The sequence below is a fragment of the Falco biarmicus genome, chromosome 9, assembly GCF_023638135.1.
Source record: "Falco biarmicus isolate bFalBia1 chromosome 9, bFalBia1.pri, whole genome shotgun sequence".
Taxonomy (NCBI): domain Eukaryota; kingdom Metazoa; phylum Chordata; class Aves; order Falconiformes; family Falconidae; genus Falco; species Falco biarmicus.
The window spans coordinates 27,434,601-27,448,661 of record NC_079296.1 but is presented as its reverse complement, the minus strand read 5'-3'; the positions used below and the strand labels follow the sequence as shown (position 1 = coordinate 27,448,661).

The 14,061-nt window shown below is 63.4% G+C and overlaps 1 protein-coding gene across 3 annotated transcripts; it reads left to right on the top strand.

Annotated features, from left to right (window-relative positions):
• The first annotated feature begins 1,985 nt into the window (after nt 1-1,985).
• Nucleotides 1,986-13,769, top strand: LOC130154640 (prominin-1-A-like). 3 transcript variants are annotated; one of them, XM_056350847.1, is made up of 26 exons: nt 1,986-2,109; nt 2,891-3,016; nt 3,123-3,273; nt 4,594-4,655; nt 4,887-5,092; nt 5,536-5,656; nt 5,799-5,862; nt 6,294-6,383; nt 6,627-6,817; nt 6,886-6,960; nt 7,266-7,329; nt 7,589-7,748; nt 7,996-8,148; nt 8,613-8,736; nt 8,894-8,985; nt 9,180-9,264; nt 9,379-9,519; nt 9,780-9,851; nt 10,044-10,133; nt 10,264-10,317; nt 10,674-10,754; nt 11,070-11,138; nt 11,230-11,319; nt 11,579-11,691; nt 12,894-12,911; nt 13,302-13,769. In XM_056350847.1, exons 3-26 carry the CDS (start codon nt 3,144-3,146, stop codon nt 13,351-13,353), a joined length of 2,397 nt encoding a protein of 798 aa, XP_056206822.1. In that variant the 5' UTR covers nt 1,986-2,109; nt 2,891-3,016; nt 3,123-3,143; the 3' UTR covers nt 13,354-13,769. The 3 variants fall into 3 exon arrangements, with proteins under 3 accessions (XP_056206822.1, XP_056206820.1, XP_056206823.1); XM_056350845.1 differs by lacking the exon at nt 2,891-3,016 and having other exon boundaries at nt 2,033-2,109; XM_056350848.1 differs by lacking the exons at nt 2,891-3,016; nt 10,674-10,754; nt 11,070-11,138; ... (2 more) ...; nt 12,894-12,911; nt 13,302-13,769 and adding an exon at nt 10,547-10,659 and having other exon boundaries at nt 2,033-2,109.
• The last annotated feature ends 292 nt before the right edge of the window (nt 13,770-14,061 follow it).

Genomic DNA, 14,061 nt, shown 5'->3' with positions numbered 1-14,061 from the left:
AGGCCCCCGCCGGCTCCCTGCCACGCCATGGAAAGCAGAAATCCCAGCAAGGACAGGGCGCGGGGCTGCTGGGAAACAGCCCTGTCCCAGAGCCAGAGCAAACAAGTGGCTCAGGACCTGCCCTGACACCAGGGCGATGGGCACGTCCCCTGGGGAGCAGTGGGGGTGGCGCAGTCCCACTGTGGGAACAGGACAGCAGCAGCAGAACAGCGTGGAGGTGTCTGGGGTGGGGGGGGGGGGCAGGCAAAGGAGGGACAGGTGACCGGGGGAGGCACAGCACCAGCCTCCATGGGGGCTACCCCAGTCTCATTCCAGAAGCTGGGAGGCTGTGTGACAGTAGTGGGGGCAAGATTCTGGTCCCCAGTTCCCCCAGACTAGGGCAGATAGCTGACCCCAGAGATGGCATTTTGCTGGCCCCACTGGGTGGGGGGTATAAGGGCAGCTGGGTCCAGCCCCCAGCCATGGGGACACGGTGGGCTTAAACTGTGGGTGCCTCATCCGATGCAACACCCTGCAGCCAAACGTGCAGTGCAAGGAGCCTGTGGCTGCAGGTATTGCTGGGATGGGGGCAGATCTGGCAATAGTGGGATGGAAAAGGGGATGTGAGGGAAACCAGGCTCTTAAAACACGGCTGATGCAGCAGAGGTTGGGGGCAGGATTGGGCCCATGTCTCTGAAGCAGGGGTAGGGCTTACGTTGACATCTGCACCAAAGGATGTCACCTTGCCACGCTCCCCCCTGACACGGCTGGGGGCAGGGGGGCTGCAGGATACACTTGCCATGGTGGGAGCTCGTGGCTGGGCAGGTGGGAGCCAGGTGGCCCCTGTGAACCCAAGGCGCAGTGGCACCCCAGGCTAAGGTGTCAACATCCTTGCTTCTGATGTGCGCTGAGCTCTAGGAGCCTCAGCAGGTTGCCCTGGGCTAAAGGGGAGCAATGCCCTGCAGAAGCAAATTCTTCCATCCATGAGGAACCTATGGATGCCTGGCCGATCCTGCCCACACACCAGCCGTGGAAGCTGGGCACACTCCGGTTTGGGGGAGTGCAGCACACAGGGCAGTCAGCTCCATCCCATGCAGGGTTCCTGGTGCCTGGCTCCACATGTGTCCTCTGCCCCCGGGAGCTGGTGGAGGGCCCTGAGGCAATGCTTTGGGGTTGAGGTCTGAGCTGGAAAGCCCAAGGATGCCCATGAAACCCCCAGACCTCCCTCCCCACGTCAGCCCCAGTGCTGCGAGAAACCTGCTTTTGTTTTTCTCCCTTCTACAGGGTGTATCTGTGTCCTCCACTACCTTGCCCCGGTGCCAGTGCTGAGCCAGACAGTCCCACATGAGTCCTGGCACCCAGCACGGGCCAGGCCAGGAGGAACGCCGAGGCAGGGCTGCCTTCCTCCCTGTGCCGCCTTCGCCCAAGGTCGCGGAGAGCGGTGATGCCAGCTTGTGCCAGAGGAAGTTAAGCAGTAACCTAGGAGGTGGCAGCCGGCAAGCCGTGGGCGCTGGGGGGCCGGGGAGCCTGGCCGTGCAAAGGACACAGGGGCACGGCTCAGCCGGAGCCCCCGCTGGTGGGCACGGGGCTGGGGCAGGGGCCAAGGATGTGCCCCGGGCACCGGCTGCCCCGGGGAGATGCGGGGCACAGCTGAGGGCTGGCGTCGGGGCGAGGGGGGCAGCGCGGGCGGCCCGGGGCTGGGGGGCTGTGGCAGGGGCCAGCGCTGGCTCTGGCAGCGTGGGGACAGAGCGGGCTCGCTGGGGCACGGAGGGAGCGTAGCCTGCGCGGGGGGCAGAGGGGCTGGGCACGGCGGCGGTGGGCTCTCCCAGGTGGGACGGGGCAGGAGTGGGGTCTCTGGGGGCAGATGCGGGGTGTCAGGGTGGGCGGGGGCAGGAGCAGGGCTCCCCCCGGCGCGGAGGCGGGGGGCTCCCTGCCGGCGGGGGCGGGGGCCGGGGCGGCAGCAGGCGGCGGGCAGACCCCGGGGGGCCGGGGCGGAAGGGGCGGCCCCGTCCAGCCCTGCCCGCCCCTCCCGGGGCTGCCCGCGCCGCGGTGCCGAGCCGTGCCGCGGAGCTCCCGCCGCCGCCGCCCGCCGGGACGCGACCCCCGGGGCACCTGCCCCGCGCCCACCGGGTGCGTCCGCGGCACAGCCGGGAGCGATCGCCCCCCGCCCCCGGCTGCGGCTCCCGGAGCCCCGGCGGGACCCCGGCGGCGCGGCGGGGGTTGGGGACCGGGGGGCTGCGGCCGGGGCAGAGCCTCGCGTGTGTCCCGCGGCGTGGGAGGGCTGGGCGGGCGGGGGGCGCAGCTGGGGGTCGCGGGGAGACCTCCAGCCACGGGGGAGAGATCCCGTCTGCGGGCCCCTAGGGCTGCCCCCGCCCGGGGGGCTCGGGGTGCCGTGGGAAACGCCGGGTTTGCTGCAGTGCCCCGTTTGGGGAGGGTTTTAAATGCAAAACCCTGGTTGTGTGGGCAGAGCTGGTTCGTGCCGAGCCCAACGCCCCCCATCCCGAGGGATGCAGCCGGTGCTGGCGGGGGGGCAGGCGGGAGGCATCGCCGTGGGTCACCCAGCTCTTGGGTTCGGACAGGAGTAAACCAGAGGACTCGGGAGCTCCTCAGGGGGCAAGAAGAGGGGTTTGTCCCCCGTGCCCGGCTTGGGACAGGTTGGTGGTGACCCTGGCCCAGGTACGGGGAAGTGGCACGGGGTGGTTGGGTGCCAGGAGGTGGCAGGGTCAGGGTGGGGCATCCCCGGCATCCCCACCTGCCTCGGCAAGCAGCTTTTCAGCAGTTGCAGCTGAAACTTAAACAAACCATAAAGCCCGGGTGCTGGCACTGTGTGGCTGGGCCCTGCGGCAGCCGTGCGTGCACAGAGGTGCCAGAGGAGAGGGTAAGTGCTTCGTCTCCGCTTCATCCCCCACAGCCCCTCTGGTCCCTCGTAGGCACCTCCTGCCTGGATCCCCCCCCCCACGCCCTCGCCGCTCCCAGGGCTCCCCATCCCTCCCCGGTGCTCTCCCGCAGCTCTTTCCTTCCGGGCAGGAGTGGGCAGGTGCGGGATTTTTTTTCTCCCTGTGTTTCCTGCTTGGAGGCAGAAGGCAAGGCAGCCTGTGTGGCCTTGCACCCCAACGGCACCGACAGCCCCTCTTTGTCCCCAGGCACCCGCCGGAGCTGCCACGATGGAGCTGGGGAATGTCTCGCAGCCCGTGTACGGCCCCGGCCCCAAGGCACCGGGGAGCAGCACCCCGGGCCTGGTGGGGATGGTGCATGGCTTCCTGCGGCTGGTGCAGCCCAACGCCCTGCCTATAGGTGGGTGCATGGCGGGGGAGGGGGGGGGGGGGGGCTGGCAAGGGTGGGGTTGGGTGCGGGGTGCTGCTCGGAGCTGCGGGGTCCCACCTGAGCTCTCCTGCACTGGTGACTGTGCATCCAGCATTTAAATGCTGGGGTGCTGTGTTAGGAGAGTCATGGGTGTGCAGGGATGGAATGGGGATACTAAGGACTGCTAGCTGTGTCCTGCCTGTGCCCCATCACAACTGTGGGGCAGTCTCAGGTGAGCCCCAGGACAGACTTTGGTGGCAGTGCCAACCTTGCAGAGTCCTGGCTCATCCTGCTTCCAGGTATCTTTATCCCAGGCTCCAAGACAAGGTGCAGAGCAAACCCCACACTACCTGCAAGTTTGTGGGGTCCTTGCCTGGTTTGCAGCCCTCTGTGCCTGCAGATGACATGGTATGCTTAGGCAGGACCCAGCTTGGAGCCACCAAGAGCAGGGTGTCCCGGTGCCAGCACCCTCATGGCTGTGCTGCAGGCACTCCCTGTGCACTGCCCAACTTGCCAGCACTCGCCCTCCCTCCTTCACTGCCAAGGGGATGTGTCGCTGCCACAGCTCTGCTCCAAAGTTGCTGCAGGTCTGCATGGATGATGCCAGGACCCTGTGGCTGCTTGATGCCCCTGGGGCAAGTGTGACCCACCTAGGGTGTTACCACCCTGGCTGCTGGCACATGTGCTTTCTCCTCTGCTGGGTTCAGCCTCTGGTCATCAGCAACGTACAGGCAAATACTTGGCTGTCAGATAATGCAATGGCTTTATGGCCTTGTTTGTCTCATGCAGATATTAGGGTACGATCACATGGCACCACGTGCTGGCACAGCTTGTAATGAGTCCATGGGGCATGAGCAGAGTGAGCCCTGGGGATGAAAGAGGCAGCATGTCAGGGGGGACTTTGCTGCAGCATCCACCCCACGCTGGCACTGCCAGCCGACTGTGCCTGGGGCTGGGCTACAGGACGGCAGCCCAAGGGTAGCTGAGGTGGTATTTGGAGCATCCTCCCCCGAGCCTGCCCCTGGTGACCGCTGGGGCAAGGACCCCCTTGCTTTGTGGACCCCTGAGAGCCAGGGGGCTGGCAGTGGTGCTGTTCCTGAGTGCAAACAGGCTGTGTGACACAATGGATGGGGAGGGACAGCTGGAAGGGAGAAACATGCCATGCACTCAACAGCCTCTCCAAGCCACAGTGCTGGAGGTGATGCCCAGTGCTGGGAGACCCTCTCTGGAGTGAGCAGGGGGTGGAGGTCTTCTGGAGAGCCCCCCAGGGCCCAGCCCCTGCTCACAGCCCTCTGCTCCTTGCCCCCCCAGAACTGATTGCAGATTTTGGGCAGCCCCAGGATGAGGAGGCCATCGGAAAGCAAGTCCAGGAGGTGAGTGAGCAGCCTGGCCAGGGAGCCAGCAGCCCCAGACCACCATGGGCTGGGGGATGCTGGTGGGTGCTGCTGTAAGACTGAGCCCTGGGTGCTGGGCAGCAGCAAAGGGAGATGTACAACCCCCTGGGGGGACCCATCCTGCCCTGTGGGGGTCTGGACAGGACCCTCAGAGCTGGGGAGCCTTTGGGAGCACCAGTGTTACGCTGCTTCTCATTCTTCCTTTCCCAGCTGCTGTTCTACGAACTGGGTTTCCTGGTCTGCATGGCCATTGGGCTTCTCTTCATCATCCTTGTGCCCCTGGTGGGATGCTGCTTCTGCTGCTGCCGCTGCTGTGGGAACTGTGGGGGCCGCATGTACCAGAAGCAGGGCCAGCGGATGAGCTGGCGGCGCCGGGTGCTCTGGGCCTCCCTGCTGCTGGTCTCTGCTCTCCTCCTGTGAGTGCACTGGCTGGGAGGCTCCGGATGGGACCCGAGGGAGGGTGGAAACGCCGGCGCTTGGCAGCCATGGCAGGAAGCTGCCATTGTTCACAGGAGCAGATCCCGGCACGGCGGGACAAAGGAGAGGAAGCAGCAGCAGTGGGGAGCTGGCCCCGGGGGGTTGCACATTGGCACGGTGCAGACCCTTCCCAACAGCTTCGCTGTGGGGAAATGCAGGCGTGTCAGGCACCAGGTTCCCCTGTGCCTCAGTTTCCCATGTCCCTCATCTCTGGTCCCTTGGCTGTGTGCAGGGCACTCACTGGGATGCTCTGGGAGCAGGGCTCAGCAGTTTTCTCCAGACCTTGCAGCCTAGGGTTGGTACAGGTGGATTTGGAAGGTCCTGGGGAGGAGCATCAGTACCAAGCTCCTCACACACTGACCCTGTCACCCTTCCCTTGTAGGGCTGGTGATGTCTGCTCCTTCATCAGCAACAGCCGCTTCTCCCAGGCTGTGCGCGACACCTTCCCCAATGTCAACAACACCCTGGACAACGTCCACACCTATCTGGCCTCCATCCCCCAGGCATGCCTGGTCCCCCCACCCTAGCTGGGGTCCCTGATGGGGAGCAAGGGGCCAGGCCAGGCCAAATAGGGAAGGGTAACACTGGGGCTGGAGGCAGGGAAGGGTCCCCACATGCACTGATACCCCATCTCTACCCCTGCAGCAAATCAATTTTATCGTCGACAGCAGTGATGTCCCACTGGGCCACGCCAACCGCAGCCTCCAGGGTGAGGGTGTGAGGCGGAGTGGGGCTGGAGCATCCCTGTGCACCTGCAGTGGGCTGCTCTGGCAGGGCTGGGGGTGCTTGGGGAGGGGGGGGCAACTGGGGGTGCTATGTGGGTGTGCCTTGCTGCCCTGCAGATGGTTGCTGACCCTGGGGGCCACTGGGGTGGTTCTCACAGGGATATCTAAAGGGGGTGGGTTTGAGGGCCCCTTCAGGCTCCCACTCGACTCCAGCGGCTGCTTTTCCCCATTCAGGCTCCTCTCTGGGAGGGTGATGCAGGTGGTGCGGGGTGGGGGTGTCCCCTCTGCCCCCTGCTGGGGCAGTGTGTATGGGATGGGGTCTGGGGTTGTGTGTGTCAGTGTTTTCAGCAGCTCCTCTGCAAGCCCTGGAACCCTGGGGGTCCCGTCATTGACATGGTCTCCCTCATCTCTGCAGACATTGGGCCCAAACTGGGTGGCATGATCACCTCTGGCATCAGGAGCAGCACGGACAGGGCTCTGGGATCCCTCCAGAGCCTCTTGCAAGGTAGTGGCCCCATCTCTGGGGGGCTGGCAGGGCCTTGGCGAGGGCTTAGGGGGACATCAGGGCTGAGAACTGGAGTAGGTGCATGTTTGGGTGAAGGTCCCAGCGAGGGCATCCATCTGGCCTCCCAGCTGCAGCCTGGGGCAAATGCTGGGACTTTGGGGGGGTGCCCGTATGCTGTGTTGTCTGATGGGTCCCCAAGGTTCAGCTGGGTGAGGACAAGCCCCTGCCCTGCTCTCTCCCCAGGGATGGAGACGCTGGCAGCCGCCTTCAGCAGCATCGCTGGCACTCGCTTGCACCTCGAGGAGCTGCAGAGCAACCACAGCCGGCGGCTGGCCAGCCTGCGGGATGGCCTCAACCAGACCTTGCGGCGCTGCGGCCACCCCTGCAGCAACGTGTCCCTGAGCGGCCTTGCCTTCAGCACCAACTTCAGCATGGTGAGGAGGGGCTGGGTGCAGGATGAGGGCCCCCCCACAGCCCCCTCACCCCAGGCTTTTGCCCACAGATCCCCAGTGTGGAGCGGCAGCTGGAGGCACTGGGTGATGTGTCCGGCTCCAACATAACGGCGGATTTAGAGAAGGTATGGGGGTCCCTGGCACCCAGGCACGGGGCTGGGTGCTCCTGGCATTGCTGGGCTGTGTTGTGAGGAGGTGGCTTGGGAAGAGCCCTGCTGGGAGGCAACTGCTGTCACACGGATGGAAGGGCTGGCTGGAGGTTTGCCTGCCTGCTGCCCCCACAGCTCCTGGGCGCTGGTGTGGTGGACAGGGTGCTGTGGGGAGCCTGGCTGTCCTGTGCCACCGGGATCTGGGAACAGAGAGAATGTGCTGCTCAGCCCTGGGCTGCGGGCAGGGAGATGAGCTGTCTGCTGTGTCTGCCCTGACACAGGTTAACAGCACACTGGACATGACCCCTGCCAAGGTGCAAGAGCAGTCCCGGGATGTGGTGACAAGTAAGCAGGGCTTTGTGCCCCATGCGCCAAACTATCCCTCTCCCATGGCTCCCTCCTCCCTTCTCACCTTATCCCTGCCTGGAGACCTCCCCTGCTGCCACCCTGCTGCCTGCAGCCCTGGCTGTCCCCATGTGCCATCATGCTAATGCCATCCTTGGCCATGACTGCCCCCTTCCCATCCTCTCCGGGACCCTGCTGCCCCAGGCTTACCTGCCCCAGGCAGCAGCTCGCAGTGCTAACCTGTCCCTGTCCCCTGCAGAGACCCAGGGCCAGCTGGGCCTCATCAGACAGGAGATCAGGAGCTTGCAGGAGCAATTGCCACTCCTGGACGTGGAGGAGAGTGTTGGGGCCTTTGTGGGCAATGCCACGTCAGTGCTGGAGGAGTACAGGGAGCCGATCATCGCCTTGGATGGGCTCAGGTAGGCAAGGGGCTGCTGCATTCCTCATCTCCCTTGTCCAGAGAGATTCAGGCTCTCAGTCCTCCAGTTGCTGAAGGTGGGGGCTTGCTTGGTGCTGGGGCTGTGGGTGCAAGGGAGCCAGAGCTGTGCCTTGCAGGCACCCTGCCCCTTTCCTGCCAGGGTGCCTGGGGGCTTTTTCCTCCCCACAAAGGCAGCTGGTGGGATGCCGGGTCCTGCTGCCTCACTCCTGCCCCTCCTCTCGCCCCAGGTGGAGCGTGTGTATTGTCCTGTGCTGCGTGGTACTGCTGGTGGTCCTCTGCAACACTGTTGGGCTGCTTCTGGGACCCCTGGGCTTGAAGGAAAGTGTGCTGCCTACGCAGCGCAGCAGCCTCTCCAACGTTGGTGGGAACTTCTTCATGGCGTGAGGATCCCCTGGCTTGCCAAGGATGTGTGCAGGAGCAGTGGGATGGGTGGGCAGGGCTGGCCTGGGGATGCTCAAGCCCATCAGATTACTGCAGCTTAATGGCCTGCCCCATGGCAACTCAGCGTGCAGGTGGTAAATGCGAGGGTAAAATACGGTGCTGGTGAAAGGTGTTGGCGCGGGGACTGTTTGCCCTTCACTGGCGGGGGCCTGGCAGTGTGAGCGTGGTCCCATGGCCATGTGGGTGGGTGGTGGCTTGCAAAGCTGGGAGAAGCTACGCCAGGGTCCCAGCCTCTGGGTACAGCCTGGCCGTGCTCCGGGGTTTGGAGGCAGGGAAGAGACATGCTTGCGGGAACGGTGGTGCCTCCTGGCATTGCTGATGGTGCAGGGGGTGTGCAGCCTGTGGGCTCATTGGTGCCAGGACACGGGGGCCTCGGGGGCTGATGGAGTCTCTGTCCCAGCAGAGGAGTTGGCTTTAGTTTCATCTTCTCTTGGCTGCTGATGCTGCTGGTGGTGATCACCTTCGTGCTGGGGGGGAACATCTACATGCTCATCTGCGAGTCCTGGCGCAGCCAGCAGCTCTTTCAGGTGAGGTCCCCGTGAGGAGATGCACCTGCCTGGAGCCATTCCTGCCTTTCCGAGGACTGCTGGTGGAGTGGAGACAGTGCTGGTTGGTTTGGGATGCTTTTCCTAAGAGTTCTGCCCTGCACCATGTCTAGTTTCTCTCTCTCTTCCCTTCTCTCAGCTCCTGGACACCCCTGGCCTGATCCCTGGCTTCAACTTGTCAGAGCTGCTGGGCCAGGAAGGTGACACCGCAAACTTCTCAGAGATGTACAGGTGGGTCTCAGTAGAGTTTCTTACAGCTGCTCAGCACCGTCGGATGCTCCCCAGGATGGGGGAAGCTTTCCCCACCTGCCCTGACTGCAGGCAGGCACCAATGCCAGGGAAGGAGCGAGGTGGGACTTGCCTGCGCGGGTGAGGACATGTCCCTTGGAGGGGGCCTCGTTCAGCCCCGTGCCCCCATCTCACAGGCAGTGCCAGCGAGATGCTGCCCTGTGGCAAACACTGCACCTCGACCAGAGTGTGTCCCTGGATGAGCTTTTGAACATCAGCCAGGTGAGTGCAGGGATGCCAGGGTCTGGGGGGCAGAGCTGGGGGTGCAGGTATGGCACGTTGGGGACAATGAGGGGCCAGCACCATGGTCCGTTACAGCTCTCCTTGCTCCGGCAGTACACAGGAGACATCTCTGCAGCTTTTGAGAAGATGAACATCACCCTGAGCCCCATCTCCCTGCTCAGCCAGAGCCAGAGAGACTTGCTGCTGAACACCAGCCAGGACGGGCAGCCCCCTGACTTCACCCCCACGCTGGAGGTGGGCTGCGGGCAGCCAGGTGTTGGGATGGAGGGCTCCAGATGTGTGTTGAGGGGGGTCCACTGCCCCCTCCTCTTTGCTGCTGTGGGAGTCCCATCACAGGCTCCCAGGGTGTCCCCCTGCCATCCATGTCACCCCTTGGGGCAATCAGGCACCTCCCCCCAAGATTCTCTGGCTCTACTCTGCCCCACAGGGGTGGGGTATTGACCCCCTTTGAGCCTCATTCCCCATTCTCATGGCTCGGTGTCTGCCTTTTCTAGCTGGATCAAAACGTGACCCAGGGAAGCCTCCTGGATCTGGCCGCAGAGCTGGAACAGCTGGCAGACAAAGTGGTGAGAGACCATGGCCATCCTGTCCCTGAAGCCACTGGCTGCGGGGGCTGCTCTGCAGGCCTGTCCGGGTGCTGAGGGAGACAGGCCCTTCACCCTCGCCCAGCTCTTTTCTCCAGCCCAGCCCCCCATCAGATGGCTGTGATGGGGCAGGGACCCCCGTGCTGGGGGTGCTGCTGACTGCAGCTCCTCCAGGGCATGGATGTGAAAGAGGACCTGAAGGCTGATGCTAGCAAGCTGAGGGAGCTGGACAAGGAGATGCAGATGAGCTTCTCTGGGCTGCTGGTGAGCAATGCTGGGGTGGGGAAGGTCCTGGGGGTGCTGGCTTGGGCTCCCCCAGAGCTTGAAGCCTGCTGGTGGGGTCTTGGCTGAGCTGTGGGGTCCACACTTCTGACCCATCTCTCTCCATCGCTAGCAAAGCCTGAAGGAGGACATCCACTTGGTGCAGAGCAGGGCTGCCCAGCTTGAGGTAAGCTGCACAAGGGGGCCTCCTGAGCGCACCCCAGTCCGAGCCACCCTGCAAAGCACCCTTGGGCTCCTGCATTGGAGATGGGGGGCTAACCTGCAGTCTGGGGGGCTGCTGGCTGCTGTGGGACTCCCCAGGCATGCACTGTAGCAGCTGCTCATGGGGCAGAGGGCAGGGGTCCCATGCTGCCAGGCACAGGCTCCCTCCACCCGAGGTACTTGGGCACTTCCAGTGTGTGACTGCTTGGGGACACCACAGCTCAGAGACACTGTGCCTCGGGGATTAGTGCCAGGCAAGGTCGGGGAGATGCAGGGATCCCATATCCCCCATCACACTGCTGAGAGCACCTTTCACACCAGGCACAGACAAAAGCTGCGCTGGACAAAGCTAGTGAAACCCAGCAGTTCCTGGAGAGGGAGACAGCAAACATCATCAAGAATGTGAGTTTTCCTTGCCCTGCTGCCGGGCCACCCGGTGGGGATGTGACTGGCCACCCACAGCAAGACCTCCGTGCAGGGATGCCAAGCAATGTCTGCCTGCTTGTCCTGCTCTGTTGTCTTACCCGGGGGTCCCCTGCACCCCTGGGTGCCCCCTCCCCTTATGGCACCCCTGGCAAGGGACTGGGGCACTCCTTGCAGCCCCATTGCTGCTGGGTTGAGGTGGTCTGACAGCCCAGATCCTGACGTGGAGGGGACGTGGGTCATGGAGTGGGCTGGGGGTGCAGCAATCCCCACTCTCTGCTCACCCCCCTGCAGGAGACGTGGGCCTTCCTGGAGGAGCTGTTGGACTTCTTTGAGACTTACATCTTGTGGGCTAAAAGCAGGGTGAGTTGAGCCTTTCTTGGTGGAGGGAAGGGGAGGATAGGCTGCAGGGGTTTGGGGACACTGCCATGTCCTGTCCCCACTGCATCCCCAGCTGACAGGAGATGTGGCACGTTGCAAGCCCATAGCTGAAACCCTGGATAATGTGGAGACCATCACCTGTGACTACATCCTGGACTCTCTGGTGAGCAGGGCAGCAGTGTGTGGGGTGAAGCGTGTGTGGTGTGTGGCAATGAGGTCCCCTTGTCCCCCTTATGCACAGGATGAGGGGTACCCATCTGTCCTGAGCAGGCAGGGCTCAGCATCTTCCTGGCAGATTGCTAAGATGGCTAAGAACAGAGGCCACTCTGAAGGGGTGGGTGAGTGGTCTTCGGGGGCCTGGGAGCAGAAGAGGCTGTCCCAGTTTCTGTCTGGGCCCTGATAGCTCTCGTCCCCCTATCCAGAACGCCTTCTGGTTCAGCCTGGGCTGGTGCACCTTCTTCCTGCTGCCCAGCATCATCCTGGGTGTCAGACTTGCCAAGTTTTACCGCCGCATGGACGTTGCTGATGTCTACAGGTGAGGAGCCACCCACCCCCTGCAACCACACTGGGTCTGGGGTCCCCACCGCACACTGCACACCCCCCCTTCGTGTACCCCATGGCAGCCTGTGGGGCTCATCCTGAAGTAATATGGACTGGGGGACGGGACGGGACATGAGGGAGGTGGCTAGGGACCATCAGTCTCTGAGGATGAAGATGTTTTTGCAGAAGAGCCTGGCTCTGCCCGCTCTGTAACTCCTCTCTGGGCAACTGAAGGGGTGAGCAGCCCCGCCTCGGAGGAAGGAGCCTGGCTTGCAGGGCAGGGATGCTGCCCCCAGCCTGGCTCGGGGGTCCACCACCCGACTCACTCTGCTTTGCACCATTTTCCGTGCGGGGGCCCCCAGACGGCAGCACCGCTGTGTGCTGCGCGGAACGCAACGTGCTGCGCCGTTGGCATCGCTGCCACCAGGGTGCAGTGGCTGCTCGAGTGCCCGGGGCCGCCGGCGCCCCGGGGCTGCCCCCCAGGCCCCTTTCCCAGTGACTCCAGCAGCCTCACCACCAGCACGGCAAGTGAGCGGTTTCCAGTTGGATTTCCAACTGCTGAGGGCTACGTCTTGGCCCTGCAGCGCAGCCGAACCCCCAGCCCCCCAGATGCCAGCGCTCTGCTCCAGGGTCGCAGCCAACTGGGGAGCAGCGTTTGCGGCATCCCCGTGCCCTGCGCAGCCCCAGCCATCCTTCCTCCCTGCCTGCCCCACTCCTCCTCCATCCATGCTCTGGCTCTCCCAGGAGCCATGCTGGGGCTGTACACAGTGTGTGCGGGCTGTGGCGCTGAGCCAGGCTGTGCTCCGGGTCCCCAGCAGTGGCCCTGGTGCCTTTCATTTCCCCTGCAGCCGGCAGCTGCAGACATGGGCTCAGCTGCCCGGGAGACTTGGGGGAACTGAAATTGTGGTGTGGGGGAGCTGCGTGCCACTGAGCTGGCAAGTGTGGGGCCTCACTCTGCCTGCCCGGGGAAGGAGCAGTGATGTTCTGGGGGCAACAACGTTCGTGGGGCTGTAGGAGCCCATGCTCTGTGTTCAGGTGGGGGAGCCGGGATGGAGGGCACCATAGCACCCTGCAGACCCCTTGTGTCCTCTTTGTGTGCCCTGGGGGAGACCTCTCCACCAGGAGATGCTGGGCTGTCCCAGGAGGTATCTTCTCACTTCATTGACGCTGTCCTCTATTTTTCTTTTTCTCCTCCAGGAATGAAGACTTGGAGATGTAAGTAACAGTGCCAGGTCCCTGTGTGGGGTAGGGGGCAGTTCCTGTGGCACAAGGGGTGACAGGGCACAAAGGGAGGGGGGCAAGGAGGGGAACAGAGCAAGTGCAGGCCAAGGAGGGTGCTGGTGCCAGGGGAGGATTGGGAAGGTGGGAGCTGTGCAGTGTGGACTGCTCTGGGGTCCCCCCATCATCTTCCCACACTCTTATGTTTGGGGGTGCTGCTGCTCCCAGCCTCCCCCAAGCTGGTGTCAGGGGGGGTGTCTCCATCCCCTCTTCCCTGTGGGGCTGGGTGACAGGGGTGGGATGACAGTTGGCCATCCCAGCACATCGTGGGCTTTCCCTTGCTTCCCTTTGTGACTGGGGGTGACATAAGTGACTTTGGTTTTGCAGGCCACCCATGTTCAACTTCTATAAAATCCCCCGGCCATCCACGAGGCATTAGCATCTCTTGCTCACAGCATAAGCATGGAGGAGATGGACACAGCTGCTCTGTCTGCTGCGTCTTCTCCCTGGATGATAGGGAGGAGGTTGGGACCTTCCAGCTGAAACCCTCTCCCCAGTTCCCATTATGTGATGACCTGGTATGTGTGGGAGGGGGGTGGGGAAAGCTGCCCCTTGCACTGCCCCAGGTGTGACTTCAGACCCCCGGACCAGACCCCATGGGCTCACGGCAGCTTGTACGGTCCACGCCACTGCAGCCTATGCTGCTGGCCAGTGGGAACCTGCTCACCCAGGCCTCCCACTTGAAAAATGTGACTATTTATTTTTGCAGAGCGCCCGACACTTTCCAGGGCTTTTTGGTGTCAAACAATAAATGGGGTGTTTGCATGCACTGCAGACACGTGGCTGCACTCTTCACATCTGGCTGCAATGGAAGGACACAGGGGTAGGGGTAGGGAGGGTTCCCCACTACTGGCACAAGCTGGGGCTGTGCCTAGGACTAGAAGGCTCTTGCTGGGGTCCCCAGGCATGCCTTGCTCACAGTCAGTCCTTGGAATCCTGACCCAGCCCATGGGTCGAAGCAGGACCACTGCTCAGCATCACTGGGGCTGGGCGACATTCCCCTCACCAGGCAGCCCTTTGCACCAGTGGCTGGGGGGATGCCAGGTCCTTCCCTGGGACAAGCCACAGCAAGAGACTCCTGTCCACG